The sequence below is a fragment of the Crinia signifera genome, chromosome 5 (assembly GCF_055691185.1).
Source record: "Crinia signifera chromosome 5, ASM5569118v1, whole genome shotgun sequence".
Lineage (NCBI taxonomy): Eukaryota > Metazoa > Chordata > Amphibia > Anura > Myobatrachidae > Crinia > Crinia signifera.
The window spans coordinates 30263540-30287340 of NC_139221.1; the positions used below are offsets into that span (position 1 = coordinate 30263540).

The 23801-nt window shown below is 46.1% G+C and overlaps 1 protein-coding gene across 2 annotated transcripts in view; it reads left to right on the plus strand.

Annotated features, from left to right (window-relative positions):
- The window catches only part of DPYS (dihydropyrimidinase), a 76798-nt gene that overhangs the window by 25227 nt on the left and 27770 nt on the right, over positions 1 to 23801 (plus strand). The window contains exons 1-7 of one of the 2 annotated variants that reach the window (XM_083186883.1): positions 2988 to 3385; positions 11932 to 12090; positions 12514 to 12693; positions 14671 to 14860; positions 18523 to 18679; positions 21529 to 21670; positions 22327 to 22469. In XM_083186883.1, the coding sequence (XP_083043009.1) occupies positions 3128 to 3385; positions 11932 to 12090; positions 12514 to 12693; positions 14671 to 14860; positions 18523 to 18679; positions 21529 to 21670; positions 22327 to 22469 (1229 nt within the window). In that variant the 5' untranslated portion in view covers positions 2988 to 3127. Of the gene's footprint in view, positions 1 to 2987; positions 3386 to 11931; positions 12091 to 12513; positions 12694 to 14670; positions 14861 to 18522; positions 18680 to 21528; positions 21671 to 22326; positions 22470 to 23801 lie in introns of those variants that run through there. The other variant, XM_083186884.1, reaches the window with a different exon arrangement.

The following is a 23801-nucleotide window of genomic DNA, read 5'->3' on the forward strand; positions in this document are numbered from 1 at the left end:
TCTTTTCCTCCCATTCTGACCAGATGGCCAATGACAGCCTCCCCCTTGCTATAAAGGGGATCTGCCTAGGCCATTCTGGGTCAGTACAATTTGATTCCTGTGCAGTTCGCATCTGGGAAGATCCTGACTTCTATAGTGTCTATGCACACTGAGCTCTCCAGTCAGTTGTCCCTGCTGGCCTCTGACCCCATTGCAGTTGTTACCGGTGTGCCGGGCTGTCCACCTGTCTCTCATTCTGGGCCCTCATTGGACCCTCACAGTACCCTCCGGTTCCAGGTGTTCTTCCAGTCTCTCCATCAAAATTCCATCATACCAAAGTCCTCAGAGTCCTCCCACCAGTTACCCTCTTTTTCTACGGATATTCCTAACCTCAAGCCTTCAACCTCCAACCCTGCTTGTCCAAAGACTGCCTCCTTGGTTATCTTCAAGATTTATGCAAAGACTTGCCCTTTGTTTCCCTAAGTTATCCATCAAAGAAGTATTTGATTCCAGTTGATGTTAAAATACCCCTTTTTGAGTTCCTTCAGTAAACCTACTCATTTCAAACCGTCACCCTCTGGTCAGTCATCCGTTCCTGAACACCACACTATACCATCAAATCCATCCCCTGTGACAGGACCATTTGCATTGTCCCAAATAGGAGAGTTAATAAGTTAAGGCCCCCATACATTAGTCCGACTTGTCCTAAGGACAAGTCGGACCTGATTTCACCCTGCAGCTCCCCGGGAGGGGGACACAGATTAGGCACTTGATGTGCCAAGGTTTGCATATGATAAATCGCATGGATTTATCATATGCGGTCCCCGGGGAGCTGCAGGAGGAGGGAGCCGTGCAGGGGGGTCATCGGCGGGCGGGGGATGCCGGCTAATAGAGAGCCAAGCAGGGGGAGGCTGCATAGGGAGCCGGGCAGGAGGAGGGTGACAGCGGGAGCAGCGCGGGAGCCGGGAGGAACACAGATAACATGAAAAAAAAAAAGCCCATACAGAACGACTAGCAAGCCATTGATTGGCTGAGACCTCTCTCAGCCAATCGCTGATTGGCTGAGGGAGGTCTCAGCCAATCAATGGCTTGCTAGTCATCTGTATGGGCTTTTTTTTTTCAAGTTAGTGTGTTCCTCCCGGCTCCCGCCGCTGCCCGGCAGCCAGCGTCATCCTCCCTGCCCGGCGTGCTGCTCCCGCTGTCACCCTCCTCCTGCCCGGCTCCCTATGCAGCCTCCCCCTGCTCGGCTCTCTATAGCCGGCATCCCCCGCCCACTGTCATCCCCCGCACGGCTCCGGGGCTGGGTTGCACATAAGATTTAGCAAATCTTATGTGCAGCCCGTCCGATCTCCCGACCCCGATCAGATGCGCACGGGACCGCGCATCGGATCGGACGGGGTGTCTGCAAGTGCGATTTGGGCCTATTTCACGGCCCGATTCATCCGAATCAGGTGAAATCGTGCCCAAATCGCAAAGTGTATGGGGGCCTTTAAACAGGGGGAAGATTTATCAAAGTTTGGAGAGAGCTAAATTGGTGAGAGAAAGAAAACCAATCAATCAGCTTATGTAAATTTACAGGCAATGGGGCAGATGTATTAAGCCTGGAGAAGAGATAAAGTGGAGATAAAGTGAAAGGAGATAACGCACCAGCCAATCAGCTGTGTTTGAAAATGACAGTTGGGAGTTGATTGGCTGATGAGTTATCACCTTCCTCTTTATCTGTACTTTATCTCTTCACCTGGCTTAATACATCTGCCCCAGTGTTTGAAAAATAACAGGAGTTGATGGTTGGTACTTTTTTTTTTTTGCATTTTTGACACATGAAAGGGAAACTTCCGGCATCAGTTAATTTTGGTTAATTTATGTTACTTGTCCTTCAAATTGACAACGGATAAGCCGAGATCTGTGAATTGGATACAACCAGGGCTATTTTTGTGCTGGTTCCAGCAGGAACTGAGGCCCTTTTTCTAGTTCACTCTTTCAGACAAAATATTTCTTAAGGTGCGTACACACGGGTGCAATTATGTATGAAATCGCTGGCAAAATGGTCGCTCAGCGACCATATTGCCAGTGATTTCATGTGCAGCCGGCGATAGATGGCTGGGAGCGCGCTCCCGCGGCTAGCCCTTCAGGGTCGCTGGTCGCAGGAGCATCGGCTTCCCCAAGCAATCGCCGGGCAGGAGGTCAGCGCCGGAGAAATCAGCGCTGTTCTCCCATGCCCTGCGACGCTGCTCCCTCCCTCCTCCCGTCACCTGCTGCTGCGCTCCGCCTCTGCCCCGAAGCAGTGTCTCCTTTTCATCGCTGATGAAAAGGAGACACTAGCAATATGATTGCTGGGGATATATTGCTAGCAATATATCCCCAGCAATCATATAGACCCGTGTTTACACAGCATTAGATGGACAAAACCATGTGCACTGCAGGTGAGGCAGGTGTAAAACCCCACCCAAATCTAATTATCTCTGCACAAGTAACACCTGCCTCACCTGCAGTGCACATGGTTTTGTCCATTTAAGAAATATTTTGTCTGAAAGAGTGAACTAGAATACGGGCCTCAGTTCCTGCTGGAGCCTGCACAAAAATAGCCCTGGATACAACAGTGTTTTTTTCCAGCAGGTCAGTTTTGTATCTGAGGCCATCGATAACCAACCTAAAATCAAATCTTAGCCCGGGGTGGTGTTCGTACTTCCTGCACAGATTTTACATTTCTGCACATGATCCATTTTTTTTCTATTGCTTTCTACAAGCTGAACCAGATACTTCCATGAATTCTAGAAGGATACGACATCTGTTATTAGTATATATATCTAAAAAACAGAACTGTTATGTAAGAAGAGCTTAGTTGTCCTCAGGAAACTCTTCAATTGGCTGAGTGACATTTCAATCTGAGAATTATTATCATTCCTTCTCTGTGGTCATGGTTTTGTGGTTGTGGTCTTGCCAAAACCAAAAAGTAGGAGTATCCTCCACCCCTGTTAATCAATGACAGGTCAGCCCATATAAAAGTCAACAGCACTGCCAATCTGAATGATACCGAATTCTGAGGCACATTGGAAAGCATTTTTTTTTTTTTTGAAGGAACATTTTTATGCTCGATCCTTAATCCTTGGTCTACGAGAGAAGATCGGTGGAGATCGCACCTGAGATAATGGCCTCGCACAGCAGAATTCTAATTAAAGGGGGCAAAATCGTTAACGACGACTGTTCCTTTTTTGCGGATGTCTTCATTGAAGACGGGCTGATCAAAGACATAGGACCTAACATACTCCCGGCAAGAGCCGAAGGCTTAAAAATATTAGACGCGACAGGCAAACTGGTGATCCCTGGAGGTATTGATACGCATACGCACTTTCAGTTTCCCTTCATGGGAACGCATACAATTGATGATTTCTATCAAGGAACAAAGGTAAAATATTATATTGTTATCTAATAAATATATTCCTTGCCATTGTACAGCGTAATAGGGCTGTTCCTATGTATACAGTGTCCAGGGCTAAATTTAAAAAATGAAATAATTAATTTAACCCTTTGAGCGCTAAGTGAATTGGACAATATAGGAGTGAAAATTGAAATGCAAACATTTTTACCTTATATAGGAAATATGATCATTTTGAATGCAGTTTTTTTTTTTTTATTTGAATTCAAATAATAAATGTGAGGGACGCCGGCATTTTTAGTGGATATTTTGCACATCTCTCAGAGATATTGACACTCAAAGGGTTAATGTCAGCGGTTTCATTTAAACTCCTGCACCGGATATGGGTCATTAGGTCTACAGCAGTTAGGTCAACAAGCATTGGGTTGACACCAATTAGAAAGGTTGACATGGGTCTAGATCAACATGGGTGTAGGTCGACATATCATTATGTCGACACAAGCATTAGGTAAACATGGGCAAGGTCGACAGTCAAAAGGTCAACATGGGGTTTTGCACTGTTTTTTTTTTACCCGAATGTCGACAAAGTAGACATGGAAACTGAACCGTTGCACCACATCCCCTCGCATGGCTCGCTGCACTCGCAATGCTTTGAGCACGGTGCATCGCTGCGCTCGGCACACTATTTTATTCTCCCACCACGTCCTAGTGGATGGTAGGGCATGAAATACCACCTGTCGGCACATGTCGGCTCAAAAAACTTTGAAAAACCCCATGTTGACCTTTTGACTGTCTTGCTTGTGTTGACCTAATGACATGTCGACCTACACCCATGTCGACCTATTGTCGACCTTTCTGCATGTCGACCTATTGGTGTCGACCCAATGCTTGTTGACCTAACGACCATATCCCCCTGCACCTACATATAGTAAATTACATTGTTGCAACTATGTAGCAATGTGTAAAGAGCTAAATCTAAATCTCTCAATCACTGCCGGAGTTTTGTAGAGAGATAAAGTTGTGCAGCTACGCAAAGCATCCAATCAGCTTGTGTGATTTATCTGGCTAAAATATGCTCCTCACATCTATGGGGGGGAATTCAAGTGTTTTGCGCACCAGTCTCCACTAGGTGGCGCTTCCTGGAGCTGTTTTGGACTTTACAAGCCCCAGTAGCAGCAGCTACGAACTTCCTCATATTTTTATACTTTGTTGTGAATTCATGGATCTTATGCCGCTGGAGGTTAATACAATTACCACCACTAGTTCATTGATGTAGAAGGCAGGCTTGATTTCATCTAATTAACTGAGCCCAGGTTATTTCGTTAAAATATAAATTAAGATTCCTAAACTTGGCAGAGGTCTCCCTTATGAAATGGGCCAAGCTGGAATCACCCTCCAACATGACTCATTCCATTAGGTACAAAATGCACTGTTCCTGGACTTCTTTCTTAATTGATAATTGCAGTCACCTATGTTGAACTAGTTCAGTGATAATTACGGTGTTCCAGTAGAGGTGAAGGCAGAGCATTTTGTACCGAGTGGAATGGGTCATGTTGGAGGGTATGGTATCGTGTTATTGTCATCCTTCTTTCTCCCAGACATATTTGCCAGATTAAGTGGAGCTACTGTAGCATCTCATTAACATAATTTAAACTTTAAGAAAATAAGAGACTTCATAGGGTTATTTACCACTGATGATAGGGAAGGGGCGTGGCATCAGCGGCGTAACTATAGCGCCGCAGAGCCGGCGGTAGCGGGGAGGCGCTGACAAAGTGTGGTCGATTTACTTGTCTGCGGTCCCGGCACTCCTCCTGGCTCATGCTGCTATTAAAAGCTGACCTTCAAAAATGTCTGCCCACATACAGCAGACAGTTTTTGAGGATGTTAGAGGAGGCGGAGGCATCCTCTAGCATCCTTACAAACAGTCTGGTATTAGGGGCAGCCATTTTGTGAGGGTCAGTTTTCAATATCAGCAGGAGCCAGGAGGGGAGTTCGTGGAGCACCGGGACCGCAGACAAGACCTCCGCATATGGAGGGGTAAGGCAGGGTTGGGGGAGGTTAATTTTACTTGGGGAGGGGGGGGGGGGGGGCTACTGGCATTTTTGGTGTGGGGGGGGGCAAATTTAGTAGATACGTCACTGCGTGGTGTGGATCATGGGAAGTTGAGCTTTTGTTCATGATGACCGCATACTTACCTACTTTTATTGTTGCCTCTGCGGGAGAAGCCCGAAGATGCAAAATGTTGGGATGTGGGGACGAGGCTGAGATCATCTACAACGATGGGCGGGGCCTAAATGAAGTGAAACTATGCTAGTTGCATCATTTAGCTGACCCGTGAATCACTGTGTTTGTGTCAGTGAGGAAGGGGGTGCGTAGGCTCCAGGGAGCAAGCGGAAGACTTGCCCACCTTTTCGGGGAGGGGGGACCCAATTTTTGGGAACCTCCTGGCCATTCCGGGAGGGTAGGCAAGTATGGTCGACATTGTGCCTGTCGACCTATTGACTGTCAATCTATTGGCTGTCGACCTATTTTCCGGATACCGGACATGCAAAATAAGTAAATGAATTTGCACCCTTGCATTGTAGCATGGTTTGTTCTAAGAGCCAGCTGGCCCCCAAGAGATGTACTGTTAAATGCAATCGGATGTAAAAAGTAAATATGCCTCATAGTACAAAATGATAATGCCATCCTGTGAGCGAAACTCTAAACATGCTGTGCAACCATATAGTGTAATATATTATTAATTATCCCTGTTATTGATGCAAAAATGCATCAATAATATAAGACATGAGGCCTCCAAACACCAGCCCGGTACTATCCCCCTGTTCTACTCCTCCTTGTGGCCCCTGCCAGCAGGATTTGTGCCCATGTATTAATAATGCGCTGAAATAAGCACATGAAGAGATTACACTGTACACAGCATTATTTAATATTTAATGGCTTGCATGTGTGTCATTTTAAATATTATTCGCAATGTTCTTAATGCCGTGGTGTCTTGGACATACTTGCCTACTTTTGAAAACTAGTTTCAGGGAGATTATAGTTGGTAGTATAATTTTGCACAGTGCCCTATTGAGGGGGCGTGTCATGCTCCACCCCAAGGGCGTGTCTAGTTCCATATATGGAGAGATTGTGAAAAGAGATTGCACCTAGAAGAGTGGGTGTGTACTGCTAAATCTTTAGAATAACTTATATCCAAATTTAGATGAGCCCCAAAGCAGTTAGTAAGAGCTACTATACTTGGTAAAGTGCTGGGAAATGGCGCTGATGATTCACTGTAACTGTATCTATCTCTCATTCCTTTTTTTCACCAAAAATATAACCGTGTAATGTGGGATAGGAGAAATGAGGGAGATTGCTAGACTAATGAGGGAGAGAGGGAGATTGCTGCTATTTGAGGGAGTCTCCTGCAGAATGCAGGAGGGTAGGAAACTATGGTCTTGGACAACATGGAAAATAATGGATTTAAACTAATGGGACAAATACAACAGCAATTAGTTGGCACAATTCCCTGTTCAGCTGATGCCAAGTCAGAGTCAGGTGATCAGCAAAATCCAACAAATTGGGCAACCTCGATTCGCCAATTCTGACCCAAATTGGATTTTTAGCATGTTGGATTTTTTGCAATCCCCTGAGAAATCACCGATCACTAGGGTCTGCTGATCTATGAATATGATTGGTACTGGAGAATTAGGGGTTCCCCCATTAGATGATTGGGCAGCATCATTTATTGCATGTGTACGCAAACTTCAAACTCTTAAATGCTGTTCCACAGATTGAAATCAGTCCAACCCTGCCACCTAGTGGTCTAATTCTAATTCATGTCATCCCTGCAGTATTAATTATTTTATTTATTTATTTATAAATACAAATGCTACTTTAAAAATAATATTCAGAAAATAAAACTAAATATATTATTACAATATGAAAGAAATACCTTGTATGGTATAACAAAAATAAAAAAAATACAATTCTAATTTGCTTGGACATATTAAGGGAATAAAATGTGAAAAAAGAGAAAACTGTTCTCGTTGGCCATGAAGAGGTTAATCCAATTCTTCCTTATTTTTTTCCCCTAAGCAATGTGTCGCTAATATGATAAAATGGGCAGAAATAATGATGGGGTCATTTTTAAACATTTCTATACTATTAAGAATTAAAATGAGCGATTGTGAGAAAAATAAAGAATCTTAAATTATCACAAAATTCTACAATTAAAGTTTTCAGGCCTCTATCAAATACCTGCATGTGAGCTAGAACTGTGGTTATCGGCAATGGAATGGGTCAGTGGGATTTCGAATAAATTAAGGTCGACATATATTGGGCCGTGGTCGACATGGCTACTGTCGACAGGGTCCAAAGGTCGGGAGAAGCATTGATCAACAATGGGAAGGTCAAAAGGTCAACATGGGTTCTTCACCTTTTTTTGTCCCTAATATAGACACTGTCGACATGGACACCGTCAAAATGCACCACATCTCTCGCATGGCTCGTTGTGCTCGGCACACAATTATTCTCTCCCTCCATGCCGATGGTAGGGCATGAAATACTACCTGCCGGCCAGGGCAACCGAGAAGGGGGGGGAGCGGGTACTAATTACCCGTGCCCAGGCTTGCTGGAGGGACCCTGGTCCGACCCCTCCCTTCCCCCTCCGCCTCTCCCAGGTAGCAACAACAGCACACACTTCTGCAGCATGTGCTACTGTCAGTGCTGCTGCCTCTGAGATTAGAGTTTTCGTTCACCCTCCTCTAAACATGTTGGGGGCATGGCCTAAGTGCGGGAGGTGGCCACACCTCCCACACTTAGGCCACTCCCCAAATTTTACCGGGGTCCGGGTCTGAAACCTTAGCCATGTCTACCTTTTTCGTGTCGACCTCAGCCCTGTCAATATTCCGTGGTCGACGCAATGTATGTGGACCTAAATAGCATCAACATAACAACTGTATAATCCTGCAATAAAGTGGGAAGTATTACTGTAGGTCCCCTCTCTATTACAAACAGGTGAAGCTCCTCTAATATCTTTACAAAAGTATATTTTGATTCAGATAATGTGCAGTTATTTCTGTTACAACATTTTTGCCTGTGGTCCTTTGTATGATTTAATAACCACCCCCCATTAGGAAGTCTACAAAGCTGTCACTCATTCACTGCCTGCTCAGTTACAAAAACAACTCCCCCCCCCAATCCAGGGACCTTTTTTTTTTTCTTTTATTAAAGGAGTGGTCTTTTTATTAGAGCCCTGCCCCCAATGCGATCTGATTGGTGAGTAGTTCTAGCTATTCACCAGTCACAGTGGGGGGACCTCCTATTCCTATGATTTATGAATTGGTACTAGGTAGTGCAATCCAGTAATTAGGTGACAGTGGTTGGTTAAGAATGTTACTTAAGTATTAACACTCGGTTATTATATCTATACTATACAGCTTAGAAATACATCAAATAGCGGGTTTATTGCTCTTTATTGATAGAATGTGGTAGTGTAATATGTGCCATTTGCTTAATTACAATGAATGTGTAAGTGTTCACCAATACATGATAGTTTCTGTAAAACTGATAAGAGCTATAAGGAATAGAAATCACTTTCAGCATCATTTTATTCTCTGTATGAATTATTGTACATAGATAGATAGATAGATTTCTTATGATAATTAATGTAAATTTCCCTGCTGTTGGTTCTATCACTGCACTAGGCTGTTACAATATAACGCAGCCTGCCATCTAGTGGTGGAAGGACTATTTACATCATTATTACATTTTGGGCCTTATTCAGATTGCATCGGTACTGCGCGCATTCGCACGCAGTACCGATGTTGTGCATCTGCGCAGGCGTGTTTCTGCGCATGTGCAGGCGCATGGTGCGTGCACCCACGGCGACCTTTCGGGTCGCCGGGTGCAAGCACCCATGGCAGCGAGGGGGGGGGGCGGAGATGGGCGGGGAGCGCCGGGCTGCCTCATTACCATATGGGAATGCCCAGTGTTCCATGGGTGTTCCCATGAGAACGCTGGGCGTTCTCATGGAAATGAGGCAGTGACGCGGGTGCGGGGGGGCGGGTGGTTGACATCACCGGATGTACGCTGCCCGCCCATATCACGCCAGCGTGCACGCATATATACGCAACTGAAAAGTCACTTATATGCGTGCACGCTAAACATCATTCGATGGTCGGTGACCATCGAATGATGTGGGCGGACACCCCAGCAAAGCGAATGGATGTTTATGCAAAACAGCCTTGCGAATCAACCTGAATAACCCCCTTTGTTTCCAAGGTGCCCCAGGGTTCGCACCACTGTACATCGCCTAAATCAGGCTTGTTAGCAAGGCTGCAATTTGTGCAAATTGGACAAAACCATGCTGCACTGCAGGTGGGGCAGATGTAACAAGTGCAGAGAGAAAAAAAAAACACAATATACTCGCACTATACAAGAAAAATCCTGAAAATGAAATATAACATAAGATAAACTCCTGCAGCGTCTCTATAAAAGGGATTGGCTCAGTCCCTTAATTGACAGACAGCAAAAAACGAGAAGCATATAAAGAATGTGCTGGAGATCATCTATAGAATAGTACTTAAATCACTGGGCAGTGTTTAGCAAGCAACAAAACATAATTTACATATACATCATTTTAAAATAATAATAAAATAAATGTAAATATATAGACTCAATTGATTAGTTGTGTTAGCAGCTTATTGCTGTAAAAAGGCCTCTTTTTTACATACATTATTAGTAGTGATTAGTGAAAAAAATGTAATGAAAAATTATTATAATACAATTAAAAAATAGATAAAAACAGACAAATCACAGTCTCTTACTTTTGGTCTGGCCAGACCAGTGGATTTCCACTATGGAGCCCAATTAAGCGGAAGTTCCCAGATGGGATCCGATACCGGAGTCCTGAATATGTCCTATAGGACCCGGGGGACGTTTATAATCCTTATGTCTCCCCAAAGATAAATGGCTGGGAGCTCCAGTGAAGGCTTTTTGTATCCAGAAAGGGTGGTATTGATAGATTACGCGTTTCTCCGACTCCTACTCGGTGTCAGTGGCTTCTTCAGATCGTGGTGTGTAGAGTGTGTTAAGGTGCCCATACACTTATCCGATTTGGGCCGAATTCACCTGGTCCCGACGGATCAGTCCAAGAAATCGGACCAAATCGGATGTGTTTGTCATCCCATCTGACCGGATACACAGGCCTGAGCGCATCGGGTCAGACATCTTGCATGTAAAATCTATGGGATCGGACCCATCAGCGGCACATGGGGGGTGCTTTTTAACACCCACGATGTGTTGGGTCCTATTCCGTAGGTGTGTGTCAGCAGTGAAGCACCGCTGACACACATCTATGTGCAGGTACGTCCAGGGTGAGTGGTAGGACAGCAGCGTTGATTGGCTCTTAACCAATCAATGGCCGGCCTGTCTTTAGAATTTTTTTTTTCAATCCTGCCGCTCAGAGCTTCCCAGACACTGCCTGTCCCGCCGCTGCCCAGCACCCACCGCTGCCGCCCCACTACTCACCAGGTTTGTTTTTTTAAATCTCCTGCCCCCACAGCTCCCCAGGAGTTTACATGGGATACATTGTGATACATTGTTTAAAATTGTGTCTGTGTAATGTAGTATTGCCTAATTGAAATAAACTATTGAGTGACTATATGCCATTCATCCAACTCTTACAGGCACCAATGAACACTGTCCACATGAAGTACTGTATATGTGGCAGGAATTCTAACCACAGATGCCTAGAGCTGACATAACCAGTGATAATAAAATAACCATCATACTCAATAATAGTGTAGCCTCCTGCATAACCTAGAACCGATGCTGCTCTCTCTACCTGCCGCCTTAAGTCCTGGCCATCCCTGCCATTCTCACTTTTTGCCTTCATAAGGTGCCGACATAAGGAGTCGCCAAGGAGACCTTGCCGACATCTTATGTCATCTGTCTGTCTCCCCCTCCCTCTAGACCACTGGCTCCAATTTGTGCAGATAGACAAACCATGATGTGCACCATACTTGACTATGAAAATCGGGTCTGGGAATTGGGATGGTGGGAAAGCCCCCCCCCCCCCCCCAATCCCCACAACTTCCCACAATCCTCCTTCAGCCGGGGTCCGGGACCTGATGCAAATCGTATCATTGAGGTCCCGCCCCTGCGGTGAAGTGCCTGTAATACCGGCATTTCATAGTGGGGCGTGGTCACGATGATGCAATCACAATAGCCATGCCCCCAAACATAGCTCACCATGTTAGCCCCGCCTCCACCCCTTTCTTGACATGTCCGCCGGCCCCGCCCCCTGTTTCTTCTAGCTGCAATACAGGGGGGATGTAACATGCGCAGAGAGAGTTACATTTGAGTTATTTTGTTTCTGTGCAGGGTAAATACTGGCTGCTTTATTCTTACACTGCAATTTAGATTTCAATTTGAACACACCCCACCCAAATCTAACTCTAAATGGCACCTTTTTTTTTTTACATACAATTTTTCATTTTTTAAATCAATTGTCCGGTACTGTGAGGAGGTCCTTAGCCGGGTTATCGTGTCGGTTCAATTCCATAACTGGATCACTTTGTCACTTTCAGGCGGCTGTTGCCGGGGGAACCACCATGATCATTGACTTTGCGATACCTAAGAAAGGATGTTCTCTGATTGAAGCTTTTGACACTTGGCGTGGCTGGGCGGACCCTAAGGTTTGCTGTGACTATGCCCTCCATGTGGCAGTCACCTGGTGGAGTGAGAAGGTAAGATGTCTCTTGAGTTGGCACCATTACACTGGTATTACAGCGAGATGTAAATGGGTAATGAGCCCCACGGTAACATTTACCTGACTGCAGATGCACTAAGCTTCAAAAGTGATAAAATGGAGAGTGATAAACAGCCAGCCAATCAGCTCCTACCTGACATGTCACAGACTGTGTTTGAAAAATGTCAGGCAGGAGCTGGTTGGTTGGTTGTCAGGCAGGAGCTGATTGGTTGGTTGCTTATGTACTTTGTTAGGCGCTGTGGACCCCTTGTGGCAACATATATATATATATATATATATATATATATATATATATATATATATATATATATATATATATATATATATATATATATATACTGGTTAATAATAAGTTGTGCTCTTTACAGATAACCGTTTTGACTCATGCATTTGTTCTCAGGTGAAGGATGAGATGGCGATCCTTGTGAAAGACAAAGGGGTCAATTCCTTTAAAGTCTTCATGGCTTACAAAGATGTGTACATGGTTAATGATTATGAGATGTACCAGGCCTTCACCTGCTGTAAGAATATTGGTGCTATTGCACAAGTGCACGCAGAGAACGGAGACCTAATCGCTGAGGTAAATATCATCCTTTCAAAGACCAGCTTGGAAAATGGAAATGTTTTACAGATCTCCTGCGCAATGGGGACCTCTAGTGCTGTCTCCAAGACCTGCTTTGTGCTTTTGTCAGTGATATACAGTACTGTAGCATGTAGCTGCTCACAGGGTTCTAAAGGGGTAATTCAGACCTGATTGCTGGGCTCTGAGAATTTCGAAACCCCAGCAATCAGGTAAACGCTGCTGCTCTGACCACACATTCCCCCAGCCCATGTACACGGCTGTGAATGTGTTCACCATTCAAGACCATTCAAATTTCACTCTCCATCGAATGGTTTCTTCTCTTGTCGTAGAGTGAGTAGGCCCTGAGGTGGCAGTAGGGAGAAAGAGACTGATGATGATGTCATCGATCTCTCCCTCCCAGTAGGTGGGGAATTTCTGTGCTACAGCCCCCAAATGCCCGCAGGGTGTCAATTGTACAATAGGTCCATCAGAGAATGTCCTCACCATCTTGGTGGATGAGGGGTGTCTGCCACTGGCCATGCTGTCGGACCCCTGGCGCCTTGTCCCGGCCACCAGCTGTGTTCTGGCACCTGTACAAGGTCATTGTCAGATGCCGGGCCTGGAAACAGTGTTATGCTTGCCCAAAAGCCTGGCTGCAACGGATGACCAGGCAGGGAGTGGCTTCCTATACCGGGTTGCCTACTTTCTGGGTGCCCCCTCCGGGAGAGGGCAGCCAGTTCATTGCGGCAAGGGGGGGGGGGGGGGCTGATAGGACAGGACAAAGGCAGGGTGGCTGGTGGATCATCCGGAGGGGGGGCATGGTCAGCACGATTGGGTCCATGATGTAGCCACGCCCCCGCCGTGCAATGCTGGTTTTTCAGGCATTGCACAGCAGCGGGGGGGGGGGGGGGGGGGCAGGGCTACAAAGACACAATTTTGCGTAATTTGTTCCCAAGGACCCCCCTGCCCGAGGGATTGTCGCGGGAGACTGACCACATTACAAGAGGCTTGCCCCCCTTTACAGGTGGCCGGGGTGGGGACCGGATTTCTGGGACCCTCCAGGCCATTCTGAGAGGATAGGCGACCCTGTTCCTACAGGATGAGAGCACTCTGCTAATCGCAGCCCAGACTGGCAGTCCCAGGGGAAAGGAACGCTTCCCGCTTGGACTACTGCCCTGTGTGTCTGTGACTGGTACAGACTGCAACTGGCTCACTGACACTGAGCCTCTTTTGGGCTAAGTGAATAAGGGTCACTACTGTGGGCTTTGTTTATAAGGGACACTACTATGGTGTAATGTGAATCAGCGGCACTATATGCAGTGTAATGTGAATAAGATACTACTATATGGTGTAGTTGAGTTGGTGGTACTATTGTGCAGCCAAGCCCATTATGATACCACACCATGTTTGTTTCTTAATAAATGGCTTGTTAGGGTATAGTTTGAAGGATCTGATATCTAGAATTATTTAGGTACGAATGTTCGAACTGGCTCCGGTGGGCTATAAGTAGGGATATTTAAATTTTAGCAACACTGTTGTTCACCAGCCGATACAGAGCCGGTTCAGGAGCCCAGTTCCTGATGATGTCATATTTAATTAGAGGTTCAGGAACTGAGTTCCTGCTGGTTCCTGCTAAAAAATAGCACTGACTATAATTGAAAGCTGCAATGTACAGATTTTAAACTAATGCAACCCATTGTACAGCAATACTAATTTTGATTTACAGTACTTATAGAGAACCCGGGGGCGGATGTATTAAGCCTGGTGAAGTGGAAGGTAATAACACACCAGCCAATCAGCTTGTGTAGTTTTTCAAACCCAGCCTGTAACATGACAGGTAGGAGCTGATTGGCTCATGCGTTATCACCGCCCACTTTATCAACAATTTATCACTTCACCAGGCTTAATACATCTGACCCTATGTTAGATACCAGTCCTGAGTCACAGCTGGCACTGCACAATAGATCAATAAATATCTGTGACTGTATTTTATAGGGTGCAAAGAAAATGCTGTCCCTGGGCATCACAGGGCCAGAAGGTCATGAGTTGTGCCGCCCAGAAGAAGTGGAGGCAGAAGCCACCCAGAGAGCTATCACTATCGCCAACTCCGTAAGCTGCCCTCTCTTTGTGGTTCACGTGATGAGCAAATCTGCGGCTAAGGTTATTGCTAATGCGCGGAGAGAAGGTAATGTCTTATGCCAGCTGCTTCCTATTCCTTCTATAAATGACCTGGTATAGCAGGGTTGCCTACTCTTAAAGTTTCCTCTCCAGGAGAAACCCGGAGAGGAGACTGTCAGCAGCACTTCGGGGGCGGGCCAATGTAGACATCATCAAGCCCCACCCCCAGTATGGTAAATCCTGCAATTTGCGGGTCTTCGTGGAGAGGGCAGGGCTAACTTGAGTAATTTGCGTCTTTAGCCCCGCCCCCTTCCCCCGAAAAGCGCAAATCATGGGAAATTAACGCTGCTCGGGGGAGATGCGTGTGGTGGAGGGGGCACCAGTATCCAGGAGGGCCAGGAATTAGTACAGCGCCTTCATTCACCGACTGCCTGGGGACAGGAATTAGTACAGCGCCTGCATTCAGCAACTGCCTGAGGCCAGGAATTAGTACACTGCCTGCATTCACCTACTGCTTGGGACCAGGAATTAGTACAGCACCTGCATTCACTGACTGCAAGGAATTAGTACACTGCCTGCATTCACCAACTGCCTGAGGCCAGGAGTTAGTACAGCGCCTTCATTCACTGACTGCCTAGGGCCAGGAATTAGTAAACTGCCTGCATTCACTGACTGTCTGGGGCAAGGAATTAGTATAGTGCTTGCGTTCACCAACTGCCTGAGGCCAGGAGTTAGCACAGTGCCTTCATTCACTGACTGCCTAGGGCCAGTAATTAGTACAGCGCCTTCATTCACTGACTGCCTAGGGCCAGGAATGAATACACTGCCTGCATTCACCAACTGCCTGGGACCAGGAATTAGTACAGCACCTGTATTCACTGACTGCCAGGAATTAGTACACTGCCTGCATTCACCAACTGCCTGGGACCAGAAATTAGTACAGCGCCTTCATTCACCTACTGCCTGGGGCCAGAAATGAATACACTGCCTGCATTCACATACAGTCTGGGGCCAGGAATTAGTACAGCGCCTGTATTCACACACTGTCTGGGGCCTGGAATTAGTACAGCGCCTGGATGAGGTGAACGCAAAGATCAGGCCTAGTAGTGATTCACATTGTAGTCAAGGTCCACAGAAAAAATTAGCAATCCAGAGGGAAGTCAAATGTCAAATCGAATAGGGCTCCACTGGCCCTAGTCCTCTACTACTGGTTTGCTGCAGTGATTGCACTGCACAGCCCACCCAGCAATGCACAGCCAACCCAGTTACCCAGCCTGAGGCATCTAGGGCAACTGAACAGCCAGGCAACGATGGAGGATCATAGGAGAGCACTACTGCATTACAGCATGAAAGCCCGGATCCCCCATCACCACCAGCATCATGTGAAAAATACAAACACTACGAAATACACACAAAAGATGCAATACAACACATTGTATGCAATGCACAAACCCACCTACTGTACATGCAGCTGTACAAGTGCATCAGAACTTCTGCTAACCTGCTTTCCTATGTTGCATTGCCCACACAGCGCTCAGGCTGCTGTCCAAGGTGCTGCAGGGAATATAGTAATACTCATTTGTGAAGCAGCCAAATGCCATGACACAAACTTCTGTACATCTACCTTGCATGCAGCCTTTATGGATGTGGCTATGTAAGACCATGTTGTAATCTTTTTTTATTACAACATTTGACGGTTATTTTAACAGTATATGTGTAGATCAACATCCGGTGGGTGTTACACACTGTAGTTGTTACGATAAGATATCTGTAACTTTATATAATTACCCAAGGTAAACTACAATCTAAAAATGTATAGTTATAATAGAGAGGATGTGTTTTCGGACTCATCCCTTCGCATGTTACCGGGAAGAGGTGGGTGGCGCTGGCGGTGGGTGTTCGACAGTGCGGCATTAAGTTGCTTGATAAACAGCGATCGTCCGCAGCTTAGCGACCATTAATGAATCAGTACCAGTGTGTTGGCCGCTACATTAGCAATGCAACTAAGCAATGCTAATCTTAATGAATAGCCCTCTGACACCAGTAGCATAACTATAAAGCAGATGCCCGCCCCTAAAGGGGGCGGGCCACACATGGTACCTGCTCTTCCAGCTGTGGGTTTGCTCATTATGGGCCAGATGTACCAAGATTCAAAAGTGATAAAATGGAGAGTGATAAACAGCCAGCCAATCAGCTCCTACCTGCCATGTCACAGATTGTGTTTGAATAATGTCAGACAGGAGCTGATTGGCTGGTTGTTTATCACTCTCCATTTTATCACTTTTCAAGTTTAGTACATCTGGCCATATTAGAGAATTCCCACCCCCCTCCCTCAGGCTATTGTTGTTCTGCACGTTGTCCTGCATGTTGTCAGGGGATACCCCCCTCCCTGTGGCTGCTGTCCCCAAAACAAAATGTCTGCCGTTTCCCTTAGTATCCTTAATAACTGTCTCCTCTTAAGAGGTGACCATTTTGGGAGGGACATTTACAATGGGGTGCAGACGGGACAGACCACAGAGAAGCATAATGCAGGTCCAGACAGTGGTTTCACAATAGCCCCTACAGATCCCGTGGTGGCTTGATGGCACTGAGTGACTTGCGGGCGCTGGGGGTCTGCAGAGACTCTTGCTACACCCATGTCTGGACCTGCAGAAACCTATCTGACGGTCTCTCATGCCTGCCCATTGAAAAAATGTCCTCCCCAAAATGGCCACCACCTCAGAGGAGACATATGGATGCTAGAGGAGGAGGCAGCCATTTTGGGAGATAAATTAGTATTGGGGCAGGAGCAACAGACCCGCCTCAGTGGCATCCAAAGGGGGGGTAATCCCTTGATAACGATCAGGAACCGAGGTGCTTGTGGGGGGATGGAGGAAGTGGGGGTATTGTCTAGTTATTTCACTGGCACACCAGTGATGCACCATGTGATGCCCGGTAATGCATCGTATGGCACATGTGCAGTCATGTGTTAAGGACACAGAGGCCGCATAGGGCAACTTTCTCCGCTATATTCGTCCGATTCAGAATTCAGCCCAGCATGTATTTGTCGTCCAGAACCCCAACCCTAGCCGATTCCCCAAATATTGTGATCATTACTGCAATGCGGGTGATGTCGTTTATAAATGCTTTAAATCTGGATCCTGATCGTTCTTCGCATACTTTCTCTTTCTCACTATGGCTCCTTTAAACTGAATTTAGACGTTTGCGAAAACGGGGCAAAGTAATTTTTATTAAGAAAAAAATATTGGCTTTATTAAAAATCATTTTTTATCTGTGTCTCTATTTGGACCTTCAAACAATACAGACACGGCGAGAGATGATCACATTTAAAAGTCAATTTCCGCACATACAACATATTACAATTACCGCACAGCAATCATCTGTTTATCATGAGGTGTAGAACCAGATCTCTCTCCATATTTTATACGGCGCAGGGTGATGCGGCTCTAGTCCCTGGCGTGTAGGAAAGCTTTATTAGCTGTAGGAGGTTCACTCATTGGGGAAACGTGTCAGATGAAGATTTATGGTCGGCCTGGAACAGAGCTGCATTTTCAGCATTAAGCAACTTACATTATTAGTTTTTTTTCTCTTCCTTTTGTCACCGCGGGACGAACTGCTGACATTTCTTTTCAAACGTAATTTTAATATTAGAAAAGGTGATGAGAGATACTGACCCATCTTAAATACGGCTGATGTTTAACTATTTCCATTTGTTTCCGTTTCACGCAGGTAAAGTGGTATTTGGGGAACCAATAGCGGCCGGTCTTGGTACCGATGGTACCCATTACTGGCACAAGGACTGGAGCCACGCGGCAGCTCACGTGATGGGGCCCCCTCTACGTCCTGATCCAACCACCCCAAAGTATCTCATGAATTTGCTGGCAAAGTGAGTTTGTAGTCAGAAGTAGATGCCACAATATTATCACCATTGTCTGCGAAGAGTGTCCATTACACAATACTCAATTCTCCTACAAATACATCCCCAAAATGGTCTAATGGTAAATGGACTAATTACATGTCGGGCTGAGGCATGAAGGGCCAACCTGGAGAATGCAGTGGTAGGGGGCCATGTTTAGGGGAGTAAGTAAAAAAATCATATTCGTATTCTTAATACGAATGGATACGACTGCATACGGTTTTAGCCGTATACAAATTCATATTCTGGAGGAAAATTTACTATCAGTCATATTTGTAATATCGGTACTTATGTATTATCTGGGCTCCCATGTTAATTGCACCCCATTTTTTAATACCCCTACTATCCAACTACGCATGGAGTTGATTTTATATAGTGTGGCGAGCGCAGCGAGCCACCGTGCCCGAAGCGTGGCGAGCGCAGCGAGCCCCGCAAGGGGCCGCGGTCTCATAAGAAAAACGGGAGCCCAGATATTACATAAGTACCGTAATATCCATTTGTATAGTAGCCGATATGAATTCATATTTTAAATACAAATTCGTATCGGCTTCAGTGTAAAAAATAAATAAATAATTTAAAAACACGGCGTGGGGTGGGAAGATGGGAACTACCAGCGGTATTAATACCGCTTCTAGTTCCCATCCGCCACAGGGACCCCCGCTACTGACAACATATCCGCTGTCGTGGCCCGTGCCGTGGGTGCTCCTCACATTACGTGGGTGTGTTATCTGGCACTGAGGGGGCAAATGTGTTATCTGACACTGCGGGGGGCATGTGTTATCTGGCACCATTAGGGCATATGTGTTATCTGGCACCGTGGGGGCAAATGTGTTATCTGGCATCATTAGGGCATATGTGTTATCTGGCACTGTAGGGGCAAATGTGTTATCTGCCACAGTGGGGGCAAATGTGTTATCTGCCACAGTGGGGGCAAATGTGTTATCTGGCATCATTAGGGCATATGTGTTATCTGCCACAGTGGGGGCAAATGTGTTATCTGGCACCGTGGGGGCATATGTGTTATCTGGCATCATTAGGGCATATGTGTTGTCTGCCACCGTGGGGGCAAATGTGTTATCTGGCATCATTAGGGCATATGTGTTATCTGGCACCGTGGGGGCATATGTGTTATCTGGCATCATTAGGGCATATGTGTTATCTGGCACCGTGGGGGCATATGTGTTATCTGGCACCGTGGGGGCATATGTGTTATCTGGCACCGTGGGGGCATATGTGTTATCTGGCACCGTGGGGGCATATGTGTTATCTGGCACCGTGGGGGCATATGTGTTATCTGGCACCGTGGGGGCATATGTGTTATCTGGCACCGTGGGGGCATATGTGTTATCTGGCACCGTGGGGGCATATGTGTTATCTGGCATCATTAGGGCATATGTGTTATCTGGCACCGTGGGGGCATATGTGTTGTCTGCCACCGTGGGGGCAAATGTGTTATCTGGCATCATTAGGGCATATGTGTTATCTGGCACCGTGGGGGCAAATGTGTTATCTGGCACCGTGGGGGCATATGTGTTATCTGGCATCATTAGGGCATATGTGTTGTCTGCCACCGTGGGGGCAAATGTGTTATCTGGCATCATTAGGGCATATGTGTTATCTGGCACCGTGGGGGCATATGTGTTATCTGGCATCATTAGGGCATATGTGTTGTCTGCCACCGTGGGGGCAAATGTGTTATCTGGCACCGTGGGGGCATATGTGTTATCTGGCATCATTAGGGCATATGTGTTGTCTGCCACCGTGGGGGCAAATGTGTTATCTGGCATCATTATGGCATATGTGTTATCTGGCACCGTGGGGGCATATGTGTTATCTGGCATCATTAGGGCATATGTGTTGTCTGCCACCGTGGGGGCATATGTGTTATCTGGCATCATTAGGGCATATGTGTTGTCTGCCACCGTGGGGGCAAATGTGTTATCTGGCATCATTAGGGCATATGTGTTATCTGGCACCGTGGGGGCATATGTGTTATCTGGCATCATTAGGGCATATGTGTTGTCTGCCACCGTGGGGGCATATGTGTTATCTGGCATCATTAGGGCATATGTGTTATCTGGCACCGTGGGGGCAAAAGTGTTATCTGGCACTGTGGGGGCAAATGTGTTATCTGGGACGAGGGGGCAATTTTGTGTATCTGGCACTGTCGGTGGTTATATATAAGGGGGAATAACAGCCCCTGGCACACACTGATATATGGTATTATTATTATTATTATTATTATTATTATTATATAGGGGAGAGGGGACCACACCGTTATATATGAAGGGTATAACACAGCTTAAATGTGGTATTGTTATTATTATATAGAGGAGAGTAAAACTGCGTATAAGACTCTATCTTTTTCTTTTGGCCCGCACAAGACTTAGACCTTGATTATTCGGCCCAGTTGGGATTTTGTGGACCTAGACTCATGTCGACCTAAATTCATGTCAACCTAATTACTGTCGACCAACATTGTGGTGACCTAATGATCCACATCCAGTACATCCGGCCCTGTGTGAGAATATAATAGTGTGCCCAAATCATGGCGTGCGCAGTGAGCCATGCAAGGGGACACAACACACTTATACGGTGTCCATGTCGACAAAGACACCAAAAACCATGAAAAACTTGTGTCGACCATGCCCATGCAACGTTCAGCTTTTGTCGACATTCTGCCAATGTCGACATGTGGCGTGTCGACCATTTTTATGTGTCGTCCTGGACACTGTTGACCATTGGTGGTGGTCTACCTGGACACTGTGGATCCACTATACCGTAACTGTTAACCACCTGTAATGTTCTCTCTCTCCCAGTGATGACCTCAGCGTTACAGGGACAGATAACTGCACATTTGACACCTGCCAGAAGGCGCTTGGAAAAGATGATTTCACCAAGATTCCCAATGGTCTGAACGGCGTGGAGGACAGAATGTCTGTTGTGTGGGAGAAAGGAGTGGTAAGGACCAAGTCATTGTTATTCGTAGCACTGGATTCCTCACATGGTTTATAACACAAGCGCAAACATCCTCTAAGTTATTTGTATAAACAGGGAGTTGTGATGTCATCATCTAGAATCTGTGAGTCCTGAGGTCATCACTTCACTGTTCATATGGAAAACTTTTTTGTTGCAGAATTTGTCTGGAAATTATGTTTTTATGAAACGTGGTACTAATTATAATAATGCTCAGACATCTATCCTCTGATTCACTTGGGTGACATTATGTAATAAGATTTTTTTATTATTATATAAAAATTATATACAATACAACTTCATAATTTATTTCAGTGCAACATTTCCTCCTTAACAGTTGCTGTAATTGGATGCAGTACAGTTTTTTGACCTGCAGATGTCACTGTTGCACTTGTCTGATCAACGCATATGTTGGACGCTGCATTTTTCTGCAGATATGTTGTTAACTTTTCATTGATGTACCACACAGATAGATCACTGGGGGTCTAATAGTGTGTACACGCCATTACACAAATAATTACGCAACCCCTTTAACATACACATACCAGGTTTTCTAGAACAATAGATTCTGTTTACATTTCTGCACAATCACAATATAAAAATCAGGGTCCTGGACATTTCTTTTGCTTTCTGCTTTACAGTACAGCGGGGACATGGATGAGAACAGATTTGTGGCTGTCACCAGTTCCAATGCAGCAAAGATTTTTAACATGTATCCGAAGAAGGGGAAAATCTCAGTTGGCTCTGATGCAGATGTTGTGATTTGGGATCCGGAAGCTACAAGGTAACACATGTCAGATTCTGTACATAGGCTTATGCTCCTTTATGGGAATCATGAAGTACAGAGTACAGAGATCCAGGGAAGAGACCCCTGGCAGGCATATCCAGAACGGATATGGATTATTGGATAGACAGAAACTAGGTCGACACCAGTATGTCAACATGCATGGAGGTCAACATGACCGAAGGTCAACATGGGATTAGGTCGACACAAGCATTAGGTCGACATGGGGACGGTCGACAGAGGAAATGTCGACATGCGGTTTTAATGGTGACACAGTCGACATGGACATTTTAAAAAGTGCAATGCGTCCCTTCGCCATGCTATGCTTGGCACACTGCTTTATTCTCCCACCACGCCCTAGTGGATGGTAGGGTATGAAATACCACCTGTCGGCTCAAAGAAAAAACCATTGTGACCTTTTGACTGTCAACCTTCCTAAATGTCGACCTAATGCTTGTATTGACCTAATGACCCTGTCGACATTCAGTCATGTCGACCTTCATGCATGTCGACCTAGTGGTGCCGACCTAATGCTTGTAGACCTAGTGACCGTATCCCTCCAGAACTGTGCGGTGGGCCCTATAATTATATTATGAGGGGGGGGCAAAATGCTTGCAGAAAGACAAATGTTCATTTTCTGCCCCATTGTAGTGTCCTAGTTCACATTATGCCATACAGAGCCCCTAGCTGAAATTATGCCACATTGTGGAGTCTTGGTTTATATTATGCCACATTATGCTTCTAGACCTAGTGACCGACTGTATCCCTCGAATTCAGATTATATGGCGCAGTGACATCTAGTGCCGGCGGCGTTCCAGGGCGGGTGGGGGGGACTTGACAGGGGGTGTAGGGTGATGCCCGGCGTGATGCTGCGGCAGGCCGCTGCATCATTTCCCGGGGGGGGGGGGGGGGGGGGGGGGAGTCAGAGGCCGTTGGTGCCACTCACCTCTCTGCTCCAGTCCCTGCTGCACACTGGTGCCCTCCAGTGGCCGGCGCCCTAGGCAAATGCCTAGAGAAGCCTGGTGGTGGAGCCGGCCCTGGTGACATCTGTTTCAAATTATGGTGCAATACCCTCAGTTCACACTATGCTACATTATAGTGTCTCTTGTCACATTATTCCAAATTGTATTGCCCCCATCTCACACTATGCCACTCAGTTCCCCAAGTTCACATTAAGCCACATAGTGCCCCAGTTCACAATGGTATACTCCTGCTTACTGCACTTCTCATCCTTAGCTGCTGAATCTGCTGTAGCCTGGTAGATGGGGTACACACTAGTATTGTAATAAGTAGGGGTTATTGGATTTGGGATAAAGTAATGTCACTCCCATA